A 26,084-nucleotide genomic window follows, 5' to 3' on the forward strand; every position below is an offset into this window, starting at 1 on the left:
ACCCTATTGACTCTGTCACTGATAAAGATGGAAATGTTTCTAAACCATCTAAACCGGATAAAATGGAAGTTAAAGATTGGGAAAAGTTGAAAAGGAAGACTTTGGGGACAATTAGGCAATGGGTTGATATTAGCATATTCAACCATGTGTCACAAGAGTCCGACCCTTATGAGTTGTGGAAGAAGTTAGAAGGTCTTTATGAAAGGAAGACCGCCCATAATAAAGCTTCATTGATTAAAAGACTTGTTAATTTGAAATTGAAAAATGGAAAGTCTGTTTCTGAGCATCTTAATGATTTTCAGGATATTATTAACAAGTTGACTACTATGAAAGTTACTCTTGATGATGAGCTGCAGGCTTTGTTTTTGTTGAGTTCTTTGCCAGATAGTTGGGAGACCTTGGTTGTGACTATTAGTAACTCTGCTCCAGATGGTGTGTTATCTTTGGATGTGATCAAAGATAGCATGTTTAATGAAGAAATCAGAAGAAAGAAGATGGGAGTTGATAATTCACACGCTCTTGTTGTTGAGAATAGAGGAAGAGGCAAGAGTAAGGGTCCCAAAGGTCGTGATAACTCAAGGAGTAGGTCCAAATCCAATGATGGAAGAAATGTGAATACCTGCCACTACTGCAAGAAGCCTGGTCATATCAAGAAGTATTGTTTCCGTTTGAAAAAGGAACAGAGAAAGAAGAATGATTCACAAAAAGAGGGAGATGATAAAAACACTGCAGCAACAGCTTCCAAAAGTGATGATGAGGTCACTTTGATTTGTGCAACTAGTGAGTGTCATCATGTTGACAGTTCAGACACAGAGTGGTTAGTAGATACAGGGGCTTCATACCATTGTGTTCCCAAGAGAGAGTACTTCATGAACTACAAGTCTGGTGATTTTGGTAGTGTGAAGATGGGAAATCAGAGCTCAGCAAGCATTGTTGGGCTAGGTGATATTCGTGTGAAGACAAGTGTTGGGTGCGTGCTTACATTGAAGAATGTGCGCCATATTCCTGATCTACGCCTTAATTTGTTGTCTGCTAATGTTCTTGATTTAGAGGGTTTCCGACATACCTTTGGTGATGGTAAGTGGAAGTTGTCTAAGGGTTCGATGACAGTCGCTCGGGGTGAGTTGTGTTGCTCTTTGTACAAGACATATTTGAGTGTATGTTCTGGTGAGATTAATGCAGTGGAAGAGAAGAATTCTCCTAATTTGTGGCATCGAAGATTGGGACATATGAGTGACAAGGGATTAAAACTTTTAGCAGGTAAAACATTGATTCCTGTTGATAAAACTGTTTCTCTTGACCCTTGTGATCATTGTTTGGCAGGAAAGCAGCATAGAGCTTTCTTTTCCAGGAAGTCTACTAGAAAGCAAGCCAAGTTGGAGTTAGTACACTCCGATGTTTGTGGTCCCATTGAAGTTGAATCTCTTGGTGGCAATAGATATTTTGTCACTTTCATTGATGATGCTACTCGAAGAACTTGGGTGTATATGTTGAAGACAAAATGCCAAGTGTTCGAGGTCTTCCAGAAATTTCATTCCATGGTAGAAAGGGAGACAGAAAGAAAGTTGAAGCGTCTTCGAACTGACAATGGTGGTGAGTACACTTCGAAAGAGTTCAAGTATTATTGCTCACAGCATGGCATAAGACATGAGAAGACAGAGCCTGGTACACCACAACACAATGGAGTTGCAGAAAGGATGAACAGAACCATTATGGAGAAAGTGAGATGTATGCTTAGAATGTCTGACCTTCCTAAGACATTCTGGGCTGAAGCAGTTCAGTGTGCCGTTTATTTGATCAACCGTTCTCCATCAGTTCCTCTTGGTTTTGACATTCCTGATAGAGCATGGAAAGGGTGTGATCCTTCATATTCACACTTGAGAGTCTTTGGATGCAAGGCATTCATGCATGTGCCGAAAGATCAAAGATCGAAGCTTGATTCCAAGACTAATCCATGTGTCTTTGTTGGCTATGGTGATGAAGAGTATGGTTTCAGACTATATGATCCTGAAAAAAAGAAGGTTGTGAGAAGTAGAGATGTAGTATTCTTTGAGCATGAGAAGGGTGCAGATCTTCTGAGTACAAGGTATTCTTCTACTTCAGAATTGTCTTTTGATACTACTGATGATGTTTCTTCTCCTACACCTGTAAATCAGCCTGCAAATGAGAATGTTGAGGAGAATCATGAAGATGTTGGTGAGGTACAACCTGATGGTGATGTACCAATTCATCATAATGATGATGGCGTTCATGAGGATGATGGTGTTGATCATGATGAGTCTTCCTCAAATGAGGAAGAAGTACATGAAGAGGTTCATGAGCAGGGGGAGCAACCTACCCCTCAAGTTGTGGATACACATGTTCGAAGGTCAACCAGAGAGCACAAGCCTTCAACAAAGTATCCAAGCTCAGAGTTCATTCTACTCACCGAGGATGGAGAGCCAGAAAATTATCGAGAAGTGTTGTCTCTTGAAGAGAAAGATTTGTGGCTCGATGCAATGAAGGAAGAAATGGATTCCTTACAGAAGAATGAAACTTATGAGTTGGTGAAGCCTCCCAAGGGTAAGAAAGTCTTGAAAAACAGGTGGGTTTTCAAGAACAAGAAAGATGGTGAGAAGATTGTGAAGAGGAAAGCCAGATTGGTGGTCAAGGGATGTAACCAAAAAAAGGGCATTGACTTTGATGAGATCTTCTCTCCAGTTGTCAAAATGACTTCTATCAGAACTGTGCTAGGGTTAGCTGCAAGTCTTGATCTTGAGTTAGAACAGCTTGATGTTAAAACTGCCTTTTTACATGGTGACTTGCATGAAGAAATCTACATGGAGCAACCTGAAGGATTTGAGGAAAAGGGGAAAGAAAATCTTGTTTGCAAGTTAAAAAAGAGTCTTTATGGGCTTAAACAGGCACCAAGGCAGTGGTACCGAAAATTTGATTCGTTTATGACAAGTAATGGTTATAAGCGGACTTCTGCAGATCCTTGTGTGTACTTTAAGAGGTTCCCTGGTGGCAAGTTCATTATCCTTCTTTTGTATGTAGATGATATGCTGATAGTTGGACAAGATTCAGAGATGATTAGCAACTTGAAGAAAAACTTGTCCAAGTCATTTGACATGAAAGACTTGGGTCCCGCAAAGCAAATCTTAGGCATGGAGATTGCTCGTGATAGGAAAGCGGGAAAATTATGGCTATCACAAGAAAAGTATATTGAACGGGTTCTTGAAAGGTTCAATATGAAGCATGCCAAGCCTGTTAGTACACCACTTGCACCACATTTCAAGCTAAGCAAGAAAGCTTGTCCTACAACAGAGAAGGAGAAAGCAAGTATGTCTTCTATTCCATATTCTTCTGCTGTTGGTTCTCTGATGTATGCTATGGTTTGTACTAGGCCAGATATTGCACATTCTGTTGGATTAGTGAGTAGATACTTATCCAATCCGGGTAAGGCTCATTGGGAAGCAGTAAAGTGGATCTTCAGATACTTGCGGGGCACTTCCAAGTTAAGTTTGTGTTATGGAAGTGGCAAACCTTTACTTGAAGGATATACAGATGCAGACATGGCAGGTGATCTTGATAACAGAAAGTCTACCTCAGGTTATGTGTTTACTTTTTCAGGGGGAGCCATCTCATGGCAATCCAAGCTACAAAAATGTGTAGCATTGTCAACAACTGAGGCAGAGTATATTGCAGCTGTGGAAGCTGGCAAAGAGATGCTATGGCTTAAAAGGTTCCTTCGTGAGTTGGGTTTGAAGCAAGGAGAATATGTAGTGCTTTGTGATAGTCAAAGTGCTATGGATTTGAGTAAGAATGCAATGTACCATTCTCGTACCAAGCACATTGATGTTCGATATCATTGGTTACGAGATGTGATTGAAGAAAGGCATTTGAAACTGAAGAAAGTCCACACCGACAAGAATGGTGCAGATATGTTGACTAAGATGGTTCCCGGAAGCAAGCTTGATGTTTGTAGCAAGCTTGTGGGAATGAGCTTCAAGTGATGCTTGAAGCGTGTTGGTCTTCCCCGTGTTGGGCTGGAGGGGGAGATTGTTATGGGTCCAGCCCAATTTGTGGTAAAATGTATTTTGTATTTGGCCCATTTTACTTGGTCAAATTTTATTACATTTTGCTAGTTTGTAGTAAGTCTTTTTGGGCTTATTTTTGGTGGCTTTCTTAGAAAGCTTTGGGGTAAAATTTTTGTGAGATTAGGGCAGCAGCCAAGTGAAGTGAGGAGTGGAATTCATTCACAAAAAATGAGAACACACAAAAGAGAGAGAAAGTGAGTATTTCATTTTCGGATTTTTCTGGACAGCCTTTAGAGATTTGTCCGTTGCCGGAAATTCAACCGTTGGATCATCCTCAAATTTTGACAGCTTGTTCCTGACATCAAGGGCTTCATTTTGGACGGTGGAGATCGTCGTTTGAGCTCTAGTTTGGTCAGAATCGTCCTTGGACAGAAGCACTGTTTTTGGGTGATTTCTACTCCTCTTGTTCTCTAATTTTCATCTCTTATTGTTTGTTGTTGTTGATGGGTGTATAAACCTTTTGTAGACTGATTTGGGTTTATTTTACCCTCAATTATCAATAAGAGAAGTTAGGGTGGACTCCTTAACGGTCCCGTGGTTTTTATCCTTCACATCGAAGGGGTTTTCCACGTAAAAGTCTCGTGTGTTGATTATTATCTTTTCTTCCTATTATTGTTGGTGCTATTGTTATTTTGCTACTGCATTATTGCTGGTTGTGTGTGTGGTTATTTGGTTGTGAAATAATTTGGGTTGATTTGTTTGAATTATTGGTTGATTGTCTTGAGTTGGTGATTTTGTGAGAGTCGTAGTGACCTCTTCCGATCCCTACAAGATCTTCGTCCTCTTCTTCAGTTCTTCCCGTCGTCCTCTTCTTCCCAACAATGGCAGCTTCGCGGCGAAACTAAAAGACACCCTACTTGAATAGAGTGTAAATTAGGGCCATATAAACCCTTTAGGGAAAGCATTTCATTTGCGGCGACATTTTAAACTGCCATATAAGGTGGGTTTTTGCGGAATTTCAGAATTGGGTGATGGGTTTTGGAGCTTGAGTTTCATTGCATAGAAATGGAGGTTGAGAGAAATTGGGGGTTGAATTGAGTGGTTATTGTGGTAATTGAGGGAGTGAGAATGAAGATGATGATGATGATGATGATGATGATGATGATGATGAGGTTAATCAAGCTTTCATGGTGGTTGTTACTTGTTAGGATTGGAAGCTGAAATTCTGGGTTTTGAGTGACCGATTACTCCCATTCGCATTTTTATTTAATTTTTTGGGTTGTTGTTGGAGTGCTTGTTGATTGATTTTAATGGAAGGAGGAGGAGGTGGATTTGCAGGGAGTGGGGTGGATTTGCAGGGAGTAAGAGTGAGAGAGAGAGAGAGAGAGGTGGATTTGTGGTAACGGCAATGAATATCAACGTTTGCACAAGCTGACCGAACTACCCTTACTAATATGACTGAAAAGACGAAATTAACCCCTGATTTACACAAACTGTAAATTAGCCTGATTGACTTGTATTTCCTCCCCAACCTTCTACTATACCATACGAATGTGATTATATCATATGAAATGTGATTATATCATATGAAATGTGATTATATTACTACAAAAGTGATTATATCATCCTGAAACTGTTATGTATATGTATCACTCAAAAAGTGAATTTATCATTATAAAAAGTATCAAATAGTAAATTACATCATTCAAAAGATGATTTTTAAATTTTATCATCTTAAAGATAGTTATATAATCTCATTAAATGATGTACTATGAGATTATATAATTCAAAATATGACTCACAAAAAGATAATTATATCATCTAAAAATGTGATTATATCATCTAGAATGTGATTATATTATTTGAAAGTGTCAAATTTTGGGTCTACAATAATTTAATGTAGACCGGGTCCATACAAGACCAAATATATAAACCTGAACTTTTAGTCAGGTGACGAAATGGTGACGCTTGGCATTCTAACTTATCGCCAAGTGTCGCGCCACCTTGGATAGATTTAAATAGATTCATAAAATAAAAAAGTTAGTTAAAAATAGGGTTAGTTTAGAGTTTTATTTTCGATAAAATACCAAATAATAAACTTATAATTAGGTCACAAGACATCATCGTATACTATTTTAACTTTTCGCCAAGTGTCGTACCACGTTGGATAAATATAAATAAATTTTGTAGAAAAAAAATTAATTTAGAATTCTATTTTCAATCAATTAAATTGAATTATAATATAATTTTATCTTAAAATTCCATAAACAACTCGGGCATCTCACGGACACAAAACTAGTTAAAATTAAAAAAAATGTTTAATTTTGGATTAAATTGAAAAAATAATAACATAATTGATTATAGTAAAATATATATTAAAAATAATAATAATAAAAAAACTATTTAACTTAAAAAAAAAAACACTTTTAAATTCATCATATTCAACCATATATTTATCACACTCTAACTCCAGCAATTTCATGTACGAAGTATATATTGTCACTTGCCATGTCACCGGATGTATTTTTTTTAAGTCCCAAAAAAAATTATGGAGTACTACGTAATCACGTATTACAGAGTAATAATCAACAATTACTAAAAATAAATAAATAAATAAAGTTCAAGCTAAAATTAAATACTGGGTAAAGATTAAGAAAACATGTCAATAATATTTACTATTGGTTTAAGATATATGTACATATTGGTATTTTGTATGATACATTGTTAGATTCGTTATAACGAATACTTTCATAATATCAATTTTCGTATAATTTTATGGAAAATTCTCATTAGTACACCCGTGGTTTTGCTTTTTCCATTGATACACTCTTAAATTTTTGCCTTCCCAACGGTACACCCGTGGTTTGGTCTTTTTCCCAACCGTGACTAACACTGTTAAAAAGTATTTCACTAAGTTAAAATCATTAAGGAAAAGATTATAATACCCCTTTTAAACATTTAATGTTTCGATTTGCGTGTTGAAAATTATTCGGTTAAAGTTTTGGAAGTCATGTAGTCCTTAAGGATCCAAATTAACCTCGAAATTAGCAAAAAAAATAACGCAAATGTCTCATGTGCGCATCAAAAAACGACTCGGTTTGCGTGTCATTACTTTTTTGTGATAGTAATTGTTCGGTTAAGGTTTCATGAGTCATTTTGACCCTTTTAGGGTCTAAATCGAACTCGAAATTGTCAAAACATGAACGAAAATGTCTCGTTTTGCGTGTCATGACAAAAAAAATAAGAAATATCATAACGTACAAAATGAGATATTTTCGTTAATTTTTTTAGACAATTTCGAGTTTGATTTAGACCCATAAAGGGCCAAAATGACCCCTAAAACCTTAACCGAATAATTATTATCACAAAAAAGTAAGGAAAAATTGCCCGGAATAATCCCACCTTTGGGCCGTCCGCTAAAATTAATCCCACCTTTGGATTATTTTTTAATAATCCCACCTTTACCCCCGATCTTCTCCCAATGGTCCCAAGTTACCGGTTACCTGTTACAAAGGTAATATTTTTTTTGGATTTAAAAGACACGTGTCACCATACAATTTGTCTAAAATTTTAAATTTAAAAAATGAATTTTTTTAAAAAATAAAGGAGCAGCCACTCATCCACCTCCTCCGATCCACCATACCACCAGCCCCAGCCACCACAATACTCCACCAGACCATCAAAACGGAGCTCGTGTGACGGGGGAAGGAGAGCGGTAGCTGAGTGGCAGAAATCGAGGCAAGGGGGACCGAAGTCGTGGTTTCATGACGGAGGAAGGAGATTCAGCGGCGCCTGATTTCACAGGGGGAGGAGGTTCAACGGATTTCGTGACGGAGGGAAGAGGTTCGAGGGTAGTTGAGGAGAAGGGGGTTCAGACGCGCCTAGTTTCGTGAGGGAGGTAGGGGGTTCGACGGTGGTTTAAAGGGAGGCAATCCTGGTTTCGTGAGGGTTTGAGGATGGTTCAAGGGAGAGATTTCGTGAAGGAGGAAGGCGTTCGAAGGTGGTTCAGGGGAGGGGGTTCGACGGTGGTTCAGGGGAGGGTGACAGGTAAGGTCAGCACGCCAGGAACGGTGGCAAGGGGGTCAGCGCGCCGGGATCAGTGGCGGAGATGGTGGTTTGGCTGGTGGGTGGTTTATAAAATTAATTAATTGTTTTTTTTTTTAATTTTTAGACTAATCCAGTGTCGACACGTGTCAAGTAACTTGCTATAACAAGTTAATTGACCGGTTGGGACCAATAAAAAAGATGGGGAGGGGGGGTAAAGGTGGGATTATTAAAAAATAATCCATAGGTGAGATTATTTTCAGCGGACTGCCGAAAGGTCGGATTATTGCGGGCAATTTTTCCAAAAGTAATGGCACGCAATCAAGACATTTTTTGACACGCATATGAGACATTTGCGTTATTTTTTTGCTAATTTCGAGGTTAACTTGGATCCTTACGAATTAACAAGACTCCCAAACCTTAACCGAACAATTTTCGACACGCAAATCGAGACATTATATGTTTAAAAGGGGTTTTATAGTCTTTTCCTTAATTATTTTAACTTAATGAAATACTTTTTAACGGTGTTAGTCACGGTTGGAAAAAGACCAAACCATGGGTGTACGATGTACCGATGGGAAGACAAAAATTTATGAGTGTATCAATGGGAAAAGTCAAAACCACGGGTTTACCAATGGGAATTTCCCTAATTTTATTAACATATAATTAGATAAATCAATGGTCAAAGTCGTGTCTCGGCATGCGTGTTTGGTCAAACTGTAACACTTATTAAAACACGGATTGGGTAGGTAAAATGTCGTGGGTGCTATGTTTTTTGAATATTCCTATTGCATCAAAGTATTATGTGCTACAATCATACATTCAATAATATAATTTTGGCTAGCAAACTATTAGTTAGCTGGACCCTTCAACAAAAAGAAGATTATAACTAATATGAATGTTCAATTCCTTTGACATGTTTGCAAAGAAGAATAGTTGTCACCTAGAAGATGCAGTGTAAGCCATGACCAACATCATCTGATCACCATGAGGTCACACACTTCCTAACATCACTATCATCAGAGTATTTTGTTGAAAACAGGCTCGTTGTGTTGCAGTGAGGTGCTTAAAAAGTTAAAAGAGATTTCTTCGCTCATCAGTAGAAAGGTTGGATTGAGAGAGTGTTAATGTTTCTAGCAATGGTGCACTAGTTAAAAAGCTCCTTAACCAACTGACAAAGGTTGAGTGTGATCCCTTGTTTAAATACAAGGTCAGATATTTGAGATTTGTCATTTTGTGCAGTTTCTCTTCTAGCATTACATCTTTACTCATGTGTAGGATTTTCAGAGTAAGAGTATGAATTTGTAAGAAGTTAATCTAGCTAATGAGTAGTTTAGAAATAATGTCTAAAATAAGGTAGAAAATTCGAGAGAAGTTTTATAACTAGATGTAGGGAATATTTCAAGCATTACCCCTAGCTTGAACCCCACTGTGATCATACACTAAAGTACGGTGGCGTCAAAAGGGAAAGTAGATAGAGCAAAAGAGTCGCCAACAAGTTTTAGGAACTTGTAAACCGTTCACGAGGTGAAGGTTACACCCTTTAACGATAAAAGAGATCGTCAACTCCAATAGATCTAGAACCATGACTGATAGTTCAGGGATGAAGGTACAAATCCAACCTAAAAGAGATTGAACCTGCCCTAATTATAGGCCTCTACTTTATTCTGATCGTATTCATGTGCGCTTTCTGATTAACATGTAACCAATAGGTTTAACCCTAAACTTGTTTATCTATGTTGGTTGAATATTAATGCACAAACAAATCTATTATTGGCGATCACTTGAATTATAATCAAATTAACCCCTAAACAAGATTATTAATTATCTTATTAAACGTTCTTACAAGTACCAATTCCCTTTAAACATGCATTAAAGGTGTGATCAAGCAATAACAATAAATATATCAAACAACATAATAATAATCAAATTATATATAAGTTATCCGTCAATTAACAAATAACATGAAATAATTCGTAAATTAACAAATTACGTAAAACAATTCGTAAATTGACAAATTACGTGAAACAATTCATATATAAATTAACAAATTACGTGAAATTATGTAATTCGACACAACAATAATCATAATCATAATTATCATAACCATGTTAAAGCATAATATTAATAGCAAGATCCTAAACATGATACTAACAAGATTAATAATAAATCTTAGCATGTCACTAAATAATAAAGATCAAAGCTTTGACCCCAACATGAATATTAGAAAGAAAATAGGAAGTATCATAACAATCATACTTGATTTAAGGAACTTATTCTTTATCATGATACTAGAAAGCAATAAAACATCCTAACATGATACTAGGAATCAAAATAACAATCTAAGCATGATTTCTATATCATAATATCAATTAAACCAATTAAAGCACTTAATTGAATTGGATGCCTCGTATCTCTTTCTAATAACAAAATACACACGTTAGTAACTTCAAGGAAAATATAAAATCAAACAATTAAATTAAATAATTGAAAGAAAGAATTAAGAAAATTTAGACTAGATTTGGAACCAAACCCTCAGAAATCAAACCTTTCACGTTTAGGGCGAAGGCAACTTCGAACAATGCTAGGTGTATCTAGTGCTAATGTATGTGGAATTGTGTTTGTAAAAAGGGTTGGTTTAGAAAGAAAGAGAAAATCAAGAAATTCTTGATGAGAGTTGATGATTGAAAACGGAGGTTTTAGGAGGCTTTTTATAGAGAAAATCAGCCGGACGGATAGAAAAACAAATCATAGTTTCGACGAGAATAAAACAGATTAGCGCCAGATGCTGGACATTAGCGCTAGGCGCCAAGCATTAGCGCTAGGCGCTAATCCCTGTCGTCAGGCGCTTGTATTTAATTTCACGCGTTTTCTTAGTTTTGATAAAATTTAGCCGTATAGAAGGGCAAAATCGTATTTTCCTTAAAAACACTCTTTTATTCTGATTAAAACTCCAAAAAGTCAACCAAAGTCAATTTATCAATGCTAATTGAATTAGGAATGAAGAATCTAGAAGACTAAAATCAATTCTAATTGCATTAGGAATGATAAATCAATATTAGGCCCTCCTCTAGATCATTGGGTCGCATATAAATATCAACCCGGGTCCAGTTTAGTAATTTGGCCATAACTTCCTCATCATTCATCGGAATTGGACTTATAATATATCATTGGAAAGCTCTTTTCAAGCCCCATCCAACTACACTATTATTGGACCTTTTCCATGGATCAAACCAAAATGGATTGACTGTTTTCTTAAAATAGGTTTTTAAAAACAGAAAGAAAGAAAAGAATTAAAACTATCCGCAAAACTAGACTTTCCACACTTTCACTTCATTCGATTATGATTCGACGTGAAAGGTACTCATCACCGGGTTTGGTTTTGGGGAGATACAAATGGGTGTACACACTAGAAAAATCAAGAGAAGTTTGTATCTAGAAAAATCTTGTAAAATATCTAAAAGATTTGATGTAGAAGACCTAAATTCATGTCATATGAGATAAGTGTAGAAAAATCTAGAAAATGGGAAAACACTACTATAAATATGTGTGTATGAGTAAGAAGTGAACAAATTAAGATAGCTTTCTATTGATGTGGTGAGGAAAGTAGTCACCAAGATAGTGAGAGATATGAGCTCTCACAAATTAGAAATGAGTTGTGTATGTGTGGAGTAAGTCTCCACCAAAAATATAATATTTGAAATTATTATATAATATTTGAGTTCATTAAACAATTCTATGGATAAATTGGGAAATATCAGAAGAAGATGAGGTGATAATTTTTATAAAAGTAAAGCTTGCTTTTAAGACTCAACCTTAATATAAGAAAAATATGCCAATTTTTCATTAATATAAGTAAAGGATGTGAGATTAGTACAATCAATATACTTAGAAAGTAGAAAATAAGATGAAAAATCAAAACTCAATTGAATTATGGAGGAGGAATGAATGAACAAAATTGTGTTGTTTGTCCACTTATTATTATTATTTTTTCCCTGTAGAGAACCAAGGACAGACAAGAAAAAATTTGGTAACAGATTTATGATTAAAAAAAAAAAACACATTTGTGAAGTGAGCAGTTTTAGGAAATATAGGAAGAAGATCATATTTTACATTAGTATAGTAGAAGCTGGTGAATAGGATAGGTAATTCGCTCCATCTTGTTGAAAGCACAGAAGTTAACACAAACCTGTGATAGCTCAGAGATGATGGGTGCAAGTAAATTGTCATGAAACCCAGTAGAGTTAACCAACCAATTAAATATTGAAAATAAGAGTTGCATTTTTATCAAAATGGGAAAATAGAAAAACATTGAGACTAAAATTATCTCATTCTCATCAAATCAATTTTCAATAGAGGGAGATTAGGATGTCGAGGTGTTAATTTATGTTTTATATACCCTATTTATGTTCTTATGACCTCTATATATATTAGGAAGAATAATTTTAAATTAGTCCAGATTAACTATTTTCAAGCTCACATTCATGATTAATTAATTTTTATAATTCAAATTTAAAGACAATTATGCCTAGGAGAGAAAATCGAGAGCTAAAGCTTGAGCTGGCTCGGATGAGACTCAATAATTTGATTGGAAAATGGTCATGTTTCTATGAAAAGGGCCATGCAAAAATCTGGTTCTCGGAAATTTATGAGCTCTTTCTCAAAGAAGCTCGTCAATCTAAGCTTTCTTCGGACATTCTTCTTCCAGGGCATCAAATACGTTCTCTTCGAGAAGGTTTTATAATTATTCCACCCAAGGTTATTATTTGCTCAATTAATGATTAAATAAGCAATAATCATCAACAAGAGCGAAAAATTACCCTTAAATACAACTTACACCTAAGTGTATATAACAACCTTTGCATTGAATTTGATCCACTTAAACAATCTTATCAAGTATTTTACCGATCAATATCGAATTGAAGAGTACAATAGGTAAAGAGTTTAAAAAGCTTGATTATCAACTTATCTATATACACCATTTTACCTTTTTATAGCTATAAAAATCTTACATCACATACATAAATTTTCCTTTTTATATCTATAAAAATCTTACATCACATACATAATTTTTCACAAACATCTCATCAATAAATCTTGATTTGATAAATAATTATTAACAGCCCAATAATGAAATTTTCAAAAACCTTTGCATATGTTACATGCATCATTGTCATAACACTAGTCCTCGCTCAAAGATGGAGTTAAGCCTTTTACAAGGGACTGAACTTTCAAGAAATTTAAAAGGAGGGGACTGTAGTTACGAAATGTAAATGTAGGGGACTGAAATCGGTTGTTCAAATAAACACCGGTGTGGTAACCTGTTGTAGGGAGTTTGCACTTATTTAAAAAAATAAATAAATTAAAAGCCTCTGATAATTGCAGACCTCGAGCTGTGTGAGTAATTACAGTCGTAGGAGGAACGCGGGAAATGAAGGGGGTCTTGAAGCTTCTATTGGAAGCTACCTCCTTTTCCTATAAAAGTAGTACTTTCATCTTCTTTAATGTCCACACTACCATTTTCAGAAAGCTCCAACTAAAAAAAAAATTCCTTTATTCTTTGTTCAGCTTATGTATTGACCTACTAGTCCCAGCTTTGAGGAAACTGTTGGGAAAAAAGTCTCACGTTTGAGTTCTATTGAAGGTATATTCCCTTCCATTTTGGCTTTTTTGTGGTCCTGTACACATGGTGTTTGTTGTTTTTTGGGGTACTCTTGTTTTTTCTTAATAAATAAGTTGTTAGAAAGTTATTTTTTGTACTATTTGGTGCTGTCATCTGAATTTGTGTTGTTTAAACAAGTATTTTTGGCATGCTTTTCAAGTAAAACATGTGAATATATTGGTTGATGATGGAAAATTGTTTAAAAATTCAAGTTGATGTTGAATCTGTTGTAATGTTAGGATTTGTAGTTGACTTTGTCCATTGAAATATTTATTTTATTATGTTTGCTTTTAATTTAATTTTTGTGTGATTAATTATTAATTATGTTGTTAGGGTTTTCATAGTTTTGTGTGTGTGTGCTTGAGACCTTAGTCACTAGTGTCTTACACTCCCTGTATGAAATGGCCTAGGTATGGATGCGCTTGCAGATGCCCACCCACTTTTTAGCCAGCAGGAATTGTTGGTGACCCATGTGTTCCCGAAGGTGGACGTACTGGCAAGGGAGGGATGCCGTTGAACAGACTTGCAAGAAATGGAGGATGTGGTGGACGCTCAGGCACTTGGTGTTCACCTACCCTTTCAACGGTCCCATGGCTGCCATCCAGGAGTGGGTCCACAAGGATGTCCTGTTCAACAATGGGAGGGATCTTCATGCCTGGCTCAACAAAGACATGACCGTGTACTTCGACGACTTCCCATTGTTGTTCAAGGAGGAGGAAGCCTAGGGGATATGGGTATTTTGGTGCAGCTGTTGGTTTTTGGGTTGGGTAGTTGCTGGGTTTAAGCTCTTTTTAGTTAATTTTGTAAAAATTTATGGGTAGTTCTAATCCTTTCTTTGTCATGGCAACTAGTAGTAGGGACTTGTGACAAGCAATGGTATTTCTTTTTGTGCTTGTCACTGCCATGACAATGTTTAAGTTGTTTTAGTTGTTGTCTCTAAATCTTTTGAACTAATGATGACGATGCTGGATGTAATTGTTAAATATTTTGGATGTAATGAATGGTTTAATGGACTTAGTTCCATGTTATTATGAAATGAAGTTGGTTCAAGTACACATTGTTGTTTGATATGCACATATGCTTGTTTAAGAGATTGTTCATACTTTTGATTGTTTGACATTGCCATTACTATCATTAGTAGAGTATGAAATGATAAATTAGATTAATTGCAATACCTCTATGACACAGATAACATGAATCTAAAACCATGTATGATTGTTCATCATGGTGGGGAATGGGTACAAAGCACAGGACACCTAATCTACAATGGCGGTAGAGTTAACCTCTTTGATGACATTCCTGATAATGTTGATGCAAAGTACTTGAAAGAAGTTGTTGATTCTTTGGGGTACACTGATATTGTGAAATTGCACTTCTTGGACCCTAGGAAGGATATGCAGACTGGTATTAGGTACTTGGGGTTTGATAGCAGTAGTTGTGATCCTTTCTTGTCACTTTTGCTTGAGTTCAGACTTATTCATGTATATATAAAGAGCATGAGTTAGGTAATATCAGTACTGGTCAGAACAATGACTTAGGGAGAGGTTCTTTAGTTCAGTTATTAACTACAATGGAGGGCCTAGGTAGCTTCTCATCCATACCTAGAGATATGGATCCTGAAATTGATTATGATACAGAATGATCAGATGAGGATGATATTGAGTTAGTTAATGCAAGGAATAGAGTAAATGAGGAAAAAGTGAAACAAAAGTCATATGAAGATGAGATAGAGATGTTGAAGAGAGTAGATGAGTCTAAAGACCAGAATAAGAACATATATAACAGTGACTCAGATGAAGGGAGTGACAATGAAATGCATACTGATTATTCAGCAGATGAAAAATCAGATGAAGATGATTTTGGGTATCTTTTGCAACCTGAATCAAGTCATAAAAAGACACAAACTAGGAAAGAGTTTCACAAAAGTTCTCCCTTTTATGTTGGAAAAAGATTTGAAAGTGTTGTTGCCTTTAGAGAAGCTATCACCTCTCACTCAATTGAATTTGGCAGAGAAATTAAGTACTCAAAGAATGTGACACAAAGGATTGGTTGTCACTGTGCAAATAAGGATAAAGGGTGCCCTTGGAAGATTTGGGGGTCATGGGATCAAAGTAGCAAATCATTCATGGTTAAAACTCATATCAGTGACCATACATGTGGTAGAACCTCAAAAAATAAAAAGAGTGACAACAGAATGGATTGCAAAAACCTTCCAGGACAAATTTAAGGTCAATCCATATATGAAACTTCATGACATTATGAAGACCATTTGGTTGGAGAAAGTTCTAAAAGTGAGCAGGTATAAGGCTTTCAAGGCTAGGCAAATTGGTCAGAGATTGATAGTTGGAGAGTATGAAGAACATTATGCTTTACTTTATAGGTATGCTGCTGAGATCAAGAGAAGTAACAGAGAAAATACCATCAAATTGAAGCTGAATGGTTGTGTTTTGAGAGAATTTACATATGTTTTGACTCCTTGAAAAAGGGTTTCCTAGCTCGGTGCAGACCCTTCATATCCTTAGATGGTTGTTTCTTAAAAGAACCATTTGGAGGGAAACTTTTAATTGCTGTGGGCAGAGATGGGAACAATAAAATGTTCCCAGTTGCTTGGTCAGTGGTTGAAGTTGAGAGTACTCAGACATGGACTTGGTTTCTGGAACTACTTGCTGATGACCTTGGGACTAGTGAGGGTGTTGGGTATACAATGATGTCAAATCAACAAAAGGGACTCCTTGCAGCAGTAGCAAATGTGTTGCCTTCAGTAGAGACAAGGGTCTGTGCTAGGCATGTTAATTGCAATTTTAGAGGTGTGATGGGGGGTGGGTTAGAACTCAGAAAACAGTTTTGGAAAATAGCCAAAAGTAATACTAAAAATGAGTTTTTTTAAAAACATTGAAACTCTTAGAGCAATCTCAAATGATGCAGCCGATGATTTGATGGCTAGAAATTACAAGAAATGGTGCAGGGCTTTTTATAGTTCAAGTTCATGCTGTGACAGTGTGGATAATAACATGAGTGAGGTGTTCGATAATGCATATATCCTCAACTTTAGACACAAACCAATAATTACAATGCTTGAAGACATTAGAGAAGGTTTGATGGAGAGACTTCATAAGAAAAGGGATCAAATTCAGAAAAAGCAGCTCCTGTTATGCCTTAGAATTCAGCGAAAATTGGAATGGAATAAGATTTGGGTTAGGGGATGGAATGGTTACTGGGATGGAGGGTGTTGTTATGGAGTTAGACAAGGAGCAACTTAGGAAATATTTGTGGTGAACTTAGACAACAAAACATGCACTTGTAGGGCTTGGGAACTTAGTGGAATTCCCTGTAAGCATGCCATTGTAGCAATGTGGAACAAAGGCGATAATCCCGAGCCATATGTAAATCAATATTTCACCAAGACAACATATTTAATGGCTTATCAGTACTTGTTAGAGCCTTTGAATGGGCCTCAGTGTTGTGGTTCTCCCTAAATTGAAGAAAGTGCAGCACAAGCCAAAGAAGAAAAGAAGGCTGCAAGTAGGAGAGGTTGCAGCATTTGGGAAGCTAAGAAAGACAAGTGTAAGGATGACTTGCAGTGTATGTGGTGTACAAGGTCACAACAAAAAATGATGCAAGATAAACAAGTCAAGCAACCAACAAGTGAACAGGCAACAACAGGAACAGGAAACCACAACCAGTCACATACCAATGCACATGAGGGGAGTAGGAATTTACACCTACCCAAATGACTTTCAAAGAGTTGCAACTGTAAATTTAAAACTCTTTTTCTAAATATTACAATCTTGCAGAAAATATATTGTGTAACAAATATTTTGCTCTTTATCACTTGCACAGGGTGGAGTACATACTTCAAGTCCAAGAACCGAGTCAAAACCTGTGCATAATATGCAACAAAGGGTGCAAGGGGCTTATTACTCAGATTTTGCTGGTGAGCAAACTGTCTACTCATTTCAGGATGATGATTACCCTCAATTAAGCCAACAAAGCCAGCAAACAACAACAATTACAACACAACAACTGCAGGTAGTTTATTATTGCAAATTAATTTAGTACATTCAGTTCAGATTTTATATTTTGATACAAAATGCTGCTTCTACTACATATTTCAGAAGCTAGCGCAAGGGCAAAACAAACACAACAGAAGCAATAAGGTAACCTACACCTATTTTTTTTTAAGTTCATTCATTGCCTAACATATAACCATAGGCAAATTACAACAATTACAATAACATTGAAACAAACTTGAAATTTAGTCCCAAACTTAGCAGCCCTTTTCATCTTGAGTAGAGTGTAATCAGCATATATTAACCTTCCTGGAGTACTTGTTTGCTTCATACAAATCCTTCCTCATTGAAATCAGCTCTTGTTTCAAATGCTGCTTCTCCTCCATCAACCCTAAAATAACATCAGTCTGCCAATATGTGGGAGGTTATGTATCAACCCACTTAAAAAATTTGCATCCCCTTCGATCAGTGTCTGCATCATAGTAGTCTGGACAGGCAAGAAACCTTCTTCCAAGGTTGTCTTTTGTCCATGCCCTGGTGCGTGACACTAGTAGCCCACAATTACACCTCCTTGGATTTGCACTACTACTTGACATTATTTTGGAATCAATTAGGAAAGATAAATCACATAATTAATCTTCTCATAAATCACTACATGTATGGAAACAATAATTTACTTACTGCAACTCAACCTTTTCAGCAGGATCAAATTCAGAGGCACACAAAGGCTCCCTTGGTTGTTTGACAAACCTAGATTTTAGATGCTTGTTTGAAGAAAAAAAAAACAAATTTTTTGAGAACTCGGTGCTTATTGTTCTTCAAATTAAGTTTATGTCCTAGAAAATCCTTTGTGTTAAATACTAGTATAACGGCTACTTTTGTTTGCAAAACTTTTTCTGTTTCCAATGCACTTAAAAACTTGTCAGTGATTAAAAAAAAAAAAATTAATCTTAAAATACATGGAAACCGGTTCTAGGAGGTTACCTTGACCGGAGTTATAGGCATAGTCCCTTGCTTTTAACTTCCAAAACTGCAGTCCCCTCCTTTTAAATTTCGTGAAAGTTCAATCCCTTGTAAGAGGCTTAACTCCTCAAAGATGCCGTGCAAAAAGTTTTCGGTTTTTTACAAGACTACGTCAATTCCCACAATTCTGCTAGGACCGCGGTGGGTGTTGGAAACATACAATGGAATACAACATTGGTGACCTATGCCCAAACTATGCCAACCAAAGGATCGCCGGTTGTGCTATGCAGCACTCAGGGTCTCAGGTGGAGAATTATCGCTGCAGGCAGTAGTGCATCCTTAACTGGCACGGCCACACAGCTTCCATACAAGTATGTGAATGAGAAGGCCAATATAATTATGACTAATACTTAAATACTTGTGCCCCTAACAAGGTCTGTGGACATATACTCAAGTAGTTTGGAGTAAGTCGGTTCAGCTTGAATGTGCTAGGGTTCAATGTAATAGCGATTGGTATTTTATCACATGTAACTACTATCTATGTTGGCCGGAAACCTTACAAAACTATCCATGGTGATGGTTCTACTAATATTGTTGTGTACTAGAGTATGTGGTATTAATTAGCTCGATCACTGGATCATTATTTTATATAGTCGATTTGTCGTAATTATTTATTCCACTGTTAATAATCATGCTCAACTTTTTTAATGTTGTGATGGGCAAGGTCATTGTGATCATATGCGAATCACAGCTCAAGTTAAATATCTTTCAATAAAATCATTGGCTATTGAGCTTGTAAAATCCAGTAGAAACATTTACAATATACAAAGTATACAGCAAGTCAGCAACAAGGTAAGTTTGAAGGCCAAGCTTTAGGAAAATAAACCTAATAACACTACACAATGAGCAAAAGGAAACAACTATCTTACCTAAATGGTCGGATTCATACATAATCCTAACGATTTACACATTTTCAAGAGGGTCGCCTCTGGTTGAGTTCTCTGCCCTAACGGTTCCCTGGAAAGAAAATAAGTTTGGAATAATTAAACAGTATGTGGGAGAGAACAATTTCTCAAGTAATTCAGCATGCTACAAACACAATAAAAACATGTATATCACTTATACGCGAACTGTGAAAGCTCAAAACAACAATGAACATAGCAGGTTGCTACTGATTGTCACGATTTTGGTATAGAACATTGATCCTAGAACATTAGTTATAACATGAATCAAATTGTATAGTTTTGAGAACATTAATACAAATTAATTACAACGATATGGATGCAAGTTTATTTTTAATCTAGTAAGCGACATAATTAAGCAAATGACCAAATATAGCATGCATTATCGGGTCATGGTCACAAGATACAAGCCATTACAATCAAAGATAAGTAAGTAATAGTCTGAATCACAAAGAAAGGCGATATACATAATGCATACCCTTGTAAAGAAAATTCCTTTTCGTCTTGTGAGCTTGACCTTCTTCTGTTCCCAAATCTGAATAAGTGCATTCAAAAAAATTTATTAATTCAAAAACATACTTATTCTGATTCAATGTCTAAGACAGAAGGTAACTTTTCACGAATCTTAAATAACAGGCCACATTTTTATTCACGCCATTATACAATAATGTCACACTTTTAATCTACTAATAAGTTGAAACTCAAACTTAACCACATGAAACCCTCGACTATATATGTATTCCTATAGTGAAATAAAATTGTATTTAAACCCGATTCCTAAAAGAGACTCAAAATAATTAAATAATAGGTAAGTTTCAATGGAAAACCTGCCTTGTTCTTTGATCGTGCTTCATCTTTTCTGTCCAACTTATCTAAAACTCTGAACAAAATACTCCTGTTAGTTGAAATTCCTACGAGCGAGCACATGACACAGATAAGAATAGCAGCCCACAAGGACTTGTGGTGCACAACAGTGTAGACTCCAGTCATAAACGCCACCAACGTGCCATAAAAAGACTGGATGAGTACTAGCACACTTCGATCAATTAGTAGTTGGGATTCATCTTGATCACAAACCATAGACCATATGAGGCAGAACAATACGAACATGGCACAACACATTGCATATGTGTCTGCGAGTATGAACACTGAAAACGATACCTTCCTTACTAAGATGATTTCTCCTGTGCTTTGGTCAAAGCCTCCAGGGACAGTGAATGCTGCAGCAAATGTAAGGGTTGCTAGAAGGGCTGCCACAACGGACAATGTAGTTCGCATTTCTCCTGCTGATGACCCCAAATTCCTAAGCCGAGGATTGATCCCCACTCGTTGAGCCATCTCTTCCTATAGTGAAAAAACATTGTAACACATGTAAATTTTTATGTGTATATTGAGGCAGGGGATTACAATACACAATAAAATGAGAGCTAAACAAGTGAGATTGAAGTGTATTAGTTAGAGAAGTAAATAAAAAAAGAAGTAGATAACTAGGTGTACCCATTCATAATATTGGTCGCATAGCTCTGCCAGCAATTTTGTAGCAGTTTTATGCCTTCTGTCTCTAATGCTGCGATTGACACCTTTATGGAGTAGTAATTCTGCAAATAGTATATCTTCACGTTCAAGTGCCTTATGCAAAGGTGTTTTTCCATCGTAATCACGTCTATTTTTCATCTCCCAAAGCAATGGGATAGCTAGAAATTTCTCATACTCTTGGTAAGTGGTCAGCCTGATGTTGTGCAAGGGCGAGTCTTCTTGTTCTATACAGAGCTGCCTAAAATCGTCGTAATGCATTACAAAGGCTTCAATAGCTTCTAAATGGCCTCTCCTGCATAGTTCTATCCAAACATTGGGAGAAATTGCGATTGATGAAGGGTCTTTTATAATCAACAATTTGGTAAGCCATCCAGCACCAAATTCTGATGCTATGTCAATAGGCCTTTTGCCATTTTGGTCAGGTTTGTACATCAGCTGCGGAAATGTCTTCAATAACAACTTCGCAGTTACTTCTGCACAGAATACATAGATGTTAATATATAAACATAATACAAAAAAACATAATGGTACTCTCAATTCGGATTCTTACCTGTGCAATTAGACAGGACATACATGATTGTCCGGCCATCATGGTTTTCAGTGGGAACGGTATTTAACTGTGTAGAGTCTGCAGCAACATAATCACAAATCTTTTGCACAACTCGATCCATTCCTTTTTCAGTGGCGATGAAGAGCCGGCTTTCACCTCTATTGCTACGCACATTACATATCCAAGAATCCCTTGATATGATATGCAACACAAGATTTTCTAAATTCTGATACAGTGCCAAGTCAAGAGGTATAATTCCATCTTTATTCTCATATCGCCATTGTGGAGAATCTCGGATTGTACATTTTTCCAGCAGGCTCAATGCAAACTCTTCGTTATCATGTTCAATTGCAATATGTAGAGGAATATCACCATCATCGTTTGCTAAACAGCTTAATTGGTGGAAAGAGTCCATGTCAACCTCTTCCAGCAACAGAATCGGCCACAATTCACCTCTTTTTGCCCACTCATGGAGCATTGAGGTTCCATTCTCACCAGTAACATGAACAATGTCTGGATGTTTCCTGTACAACAACCTCCAAATTTCTTCTGGTATCACAAACAAATAATACTTCATATTACTATTAGAAAATAAACCTGGTTCAGGAATCAGAATTACTTATATTGTTTAGATGTGTAGCTATTAAAATTTTCAAGGGTAACTTATAATCTACAATTCTACGTATTTGTGTTGGTTTTTTCCATTTTAATTTACAAAAACACCTGTACTAGCTTAGCCTAGCATAGTCAATTCTTGCATAAGATATACTGTATGCAATTCTAAATCTCACCTGTGCAATGTGACACGATGTAGAAGACAGTCCGGCCATCATAATTTTCAGTAGAAGTACTAAATTGCGAAAAGTTTTCATCACCAATCAACTCTAAAGCAGCGTTGCAAATTTTGTTCACAACTTCACCCATTTGCTTTTCAGCAGCTATTAAGAGCCGCCTCTGCCATCGACCAATAGGCTCTTTATAAGTCCAAGAATCCTTGGAAATGAAATGCAACACTAGATTCTCCCAACCCTTATCCAGTGCCAAATCAAGAGCTGTAAATTCACATCTATTCTCATATCGCCATAGTGTGGCATCTGAAGCCCTACATTTGTCCACCAGACATAATGCAAACTCTTCATTATCATGTTTAACCGCAACAAGCAGAGGGATATCACCATCAGCGTTTCTTAACAAGCTCAGTTTCTCAAGACTACTAGTGTCAACCTGTTGCAGCAACAGGAGCAGCCGCAGTTTGCCTTCTTTCGCCCACTCATGGAGCACTGAGGTCCCGTCTTCACCAACTAGGAGTAGGAGTTCAGGGTGCTTCTTGTATAGCAACCTCCAGACTTCTTCTGTAATCACATGTCTCACATCGTATGATACACTCAAGGAGTATTAATCCACCAGACAGATAATAATAAGTTACTTCATATGCAAGTAGAAAATTAGGAACAGAATGTAAGTTTGTCTTTTTCATGTGCAAGTGTTCACTCAATGTTCAACATTTTAAACATAAATAACAAAAATATTATAAAGTGATACCGTTTATGGAATTAATATTACTCACTTAAATAGATTTACAAAAAAAAATCTATGAATGAAAAAAGCTCAGCTGTAACTATCTTACGATTCTTACCCTTCAATACAAAAAAGAAAACCAAGTAATTTAGGATAGAAGTAACCTTAGACAGTGTGGAAGCTGATTTTTATTTATTTATTTATTTTTATGAAAATAAAATGAAATTAAGAGCGTTGTCAACTATGGGCAAAAAAAAAGCCCATGACTATGATGGTGAGCAAAAAAAAAAAAAAAAAAAAAAAAATTAAAACTCCGTAGACACTTTGTTTCACAATATTCACAACGTGCACAAATTGACAATTCATAATTTGTAATTATACATGAATAAGAAGTATAGAAGGTTCATATAACGAAAAATATACATGGACTAATCTAAAAATAAATTTAAAATATCTTACATGTCATTTTTTTTAAATAAGTAATTTTAGTTGGTGAAGAATATTGACAAGTATAATGGTGAGAAAGTTTTATATTTTGCCCATAAATAGGGTGAAAATTTGTCCACCAAAAATGAATCTAGGGGAAATGACGGTGAGGAATTAGAATGTGAATAGAGATTTGAGTGTCGGCCATTTTTTTTGGCATTGCTCTAATAATTCAAATAAAAAAGAAGCGTTCATACTATACAGTTAACACCATACAATGATATGAAAATGACAAGTTAAAAAATCGGCAAAATTCAAGTTAATAAGACTTAATACTTCCTCTGTTAATGGTTAATTGAAACAAAAGGGTATTATTTGTGAGATATAAAATATTCCTTTGTTGCAATTAACCATTACTGGAGGAAATACATTTTTTTGACATATAATTTTCCCATGTTTTTGAAAGCTGATATACGAGTTTGTATATCAGCATCTTATTAACCGGGGCTGCCTCCAAGAAAACTCACTAACCTGAGCATTTAGAAGCAACATGGAAGGGGTTGAAACCATGGCGGCCGCTAAGACTATAACAGCAGTCAGATCTCAAGATATTCAGAGCGACATTGTTGAACCCATATGATATCGCGAGGAAGAGGGGACTGTTCCCATAATTATCAACTATACTACACAGCAAATTCAAATCCATTAACAATATCTCTAATCCACATTTCTCTTCATTAAATTCAAGGAACATGTGCAATGGAGTTCTCCCATCTTTACCGCGTGCTAACCATGGTTTTCCACCAGGAGGATATTGTACCACAACATGATGAAGACCAGATGATGACGAGGATGAAGGTTTTTTATAAACGCTAAGCATTAGATGGAGCAACTCAAAATTACCCCATATTGCTGCTAAATGAAGAGGGTTCCACTTCCTATAGTTTTCTTGTTGAGAGAGGAGGTTATGCAACTCTCGAGTCGACAGTATCTGAATTGCTTCTCTGATGAACGGTGTACTCATAATGCCACGAGTGGCTAAGTGGAAGATGTTATCACCGTTATGATCTGAGGCGAGGATGAAGTGGGTGGGTTTAGCTGATACATATTTTCCAAGGAACTTCACATCACCTCTACTAGCTGCTTCCTTCAACTCCCGGTCTAAAATCATGAAGGACGACGAAGTTCCCAGCTAGATAGACAACTGCAACTGGTGTGCTGATCAACAGAGTTCAGCAATCAGCAGTATCTTAGTGTGTTAGAACATTGACAGTTTTTTGCAGTCGTTATTGACTTCAGAAGCTCACGAAGTTGCTGGGAAATATTATATATGTGGGGTCATCCATGTCAAAAATATTCTAGAATAAATATAAGGAAAATTTGCAAATTGCAGCCATTTAAATTTTTTTTTGCAAATTGCAGCCCAAAAGTTCGTATAAATTGTAAATTGCAGCTCAATTCAATTTTTTTCATCGGTTTACAAGTTGAAAAATCTTCGGTTAAGGTTTTAGGGGTCATTTTAGCCCTTAAGGGCCCGAATTGAGCTCGGAATTAGCAAAAAAATAACGTAAGTATCTCGTTTTGCATAACAAAATTGTATCGATTTGTGGGAAACTGTAAATATGAGACACTTACGTTATTTTTTTGCTAATTCCGAGCTCAATTCGGGTCCCTAAGGACTAAAATGACCCCTAAAACCTTAACCGAAAATTTTTCAACATGTAAATCGATGAAAAAATTGAATCGGGCTGCAATTTGCAAAATAAGAACTTTAAATGGCTGCAATTTGCAAATTTTTCTAAATATAAAATCTAAAAACATTCACAGTATAATCTAGATATTTTTGCTTATTTGAATATTTTGAACACTCCTAATCACCAACCATCTTCCCTCACTCCTCACCCCTCACCCCACCCACCATCAGAAAACATGTATTTATTATTCCCTTTGTTCCTAATTGTTTGCTCCACTTTCCTTTTTAAGGTGTCCCTAAAAGATTGCCCCATACTACTTTTGGCATGTTTTTCTACTTGCACTCTCTCTATCTCTCTCCTCTTTGATATTTGTGTCAACCCATGTGCACCAATTTTTGCCCAAAGCCTTAATAAAGTAGATTTATGGTTTGGGGCAAACAATAAGAGACAGAGAGAGTAGTTATAACTAAATTATAACTACCCTACAGGTGGGGCACACTTAACTCATAATTTGTTTAAATAAGACAATAATTAGTCAGTTATATGATACCTTAAGAGCATAATTTGATATGATATAATGACACAAGAAATAACCTTAGTTGATAACAATAAGATATAACCTTGACAAAAAGAATCACTTAGAAAATTATGTCTTGTTAGCATCCATGAACAGATTACTAATATATTAGATAGTTTTTAG

The 26,084-nt window shown here is 36.2% G+C and overlaps 1 protein-coding gene across 1 annotated transcript; it reads right to left on the reverse strand.

The window, feature by feature from the left end:
• Window positions 1-20,437: 20,437 nt before the first annotated feature.
• Window positions 20,438-25,088, reverse strand: LOC110723487 (ankyrin-3-like). The gene is made up of 5 exons (XM_021902842.1): window positions 24,222-25,088; window positions 22,538-23,098; window positions 21,747-22,295; window positions 21,158-21,669; window positions 20,438-21,004 (listed from the first exon to the last, which is right to left on the reverse strand). Exons 1-5 carry the CDS (start codon window positions 24,859-24,861, stop codon window positions 20,438-20,440), a joined length of 2,829 nt encoding a protein of 942 aa, XP_021758534.1. The 5' UTR covers window positions 24,862-25,088.
• Window positions 25,089-26,084: the final 996 nt, after the last annotated feature.

The sequence above is a fragment of the Chenopodium quinoa genome, unplaced genomic scaffold (genome assembly GCF_001683475.1).
Source record: "Chenopodium quinoa cultivar QQ74 unplaced genomic scaffold, ASM168347v1, whole genome shotgun sequence".
NCBI classification, from domain to species: Eukaryota; Viridiplantae; Streptophyta; class Magnoliopsida; order Caryophyllales; family Amaranthaceae; genus Chenopodium; species Chenopodium quinoa.

Bases quoted from the DNA above. Each gene is read 5' to 3' on its own strand.
- LOC110723487 (XM_021902842.1), bottom strand. From the start codon at position 24,861: ATGATTTTAGACCGGGAGTTGAAGGAAGCAGCTAGTAGAGGTGATGTG. The intron at 23,099-24,221 runs GTTAGTGAGTTT...ATGTGATTACAG, and splicing joins TGTTGCTTCTAAATGCTCAG to AAGAAGTCTGGAGGTTGCTA. The intron at 21,670-21,746 runs GTAAGAATCCGA...TATTCTGTGCAG, and splicing joins TGTCCTGTCTAATTGCACAG to AAGTAACTGCGAAGTTGTTA.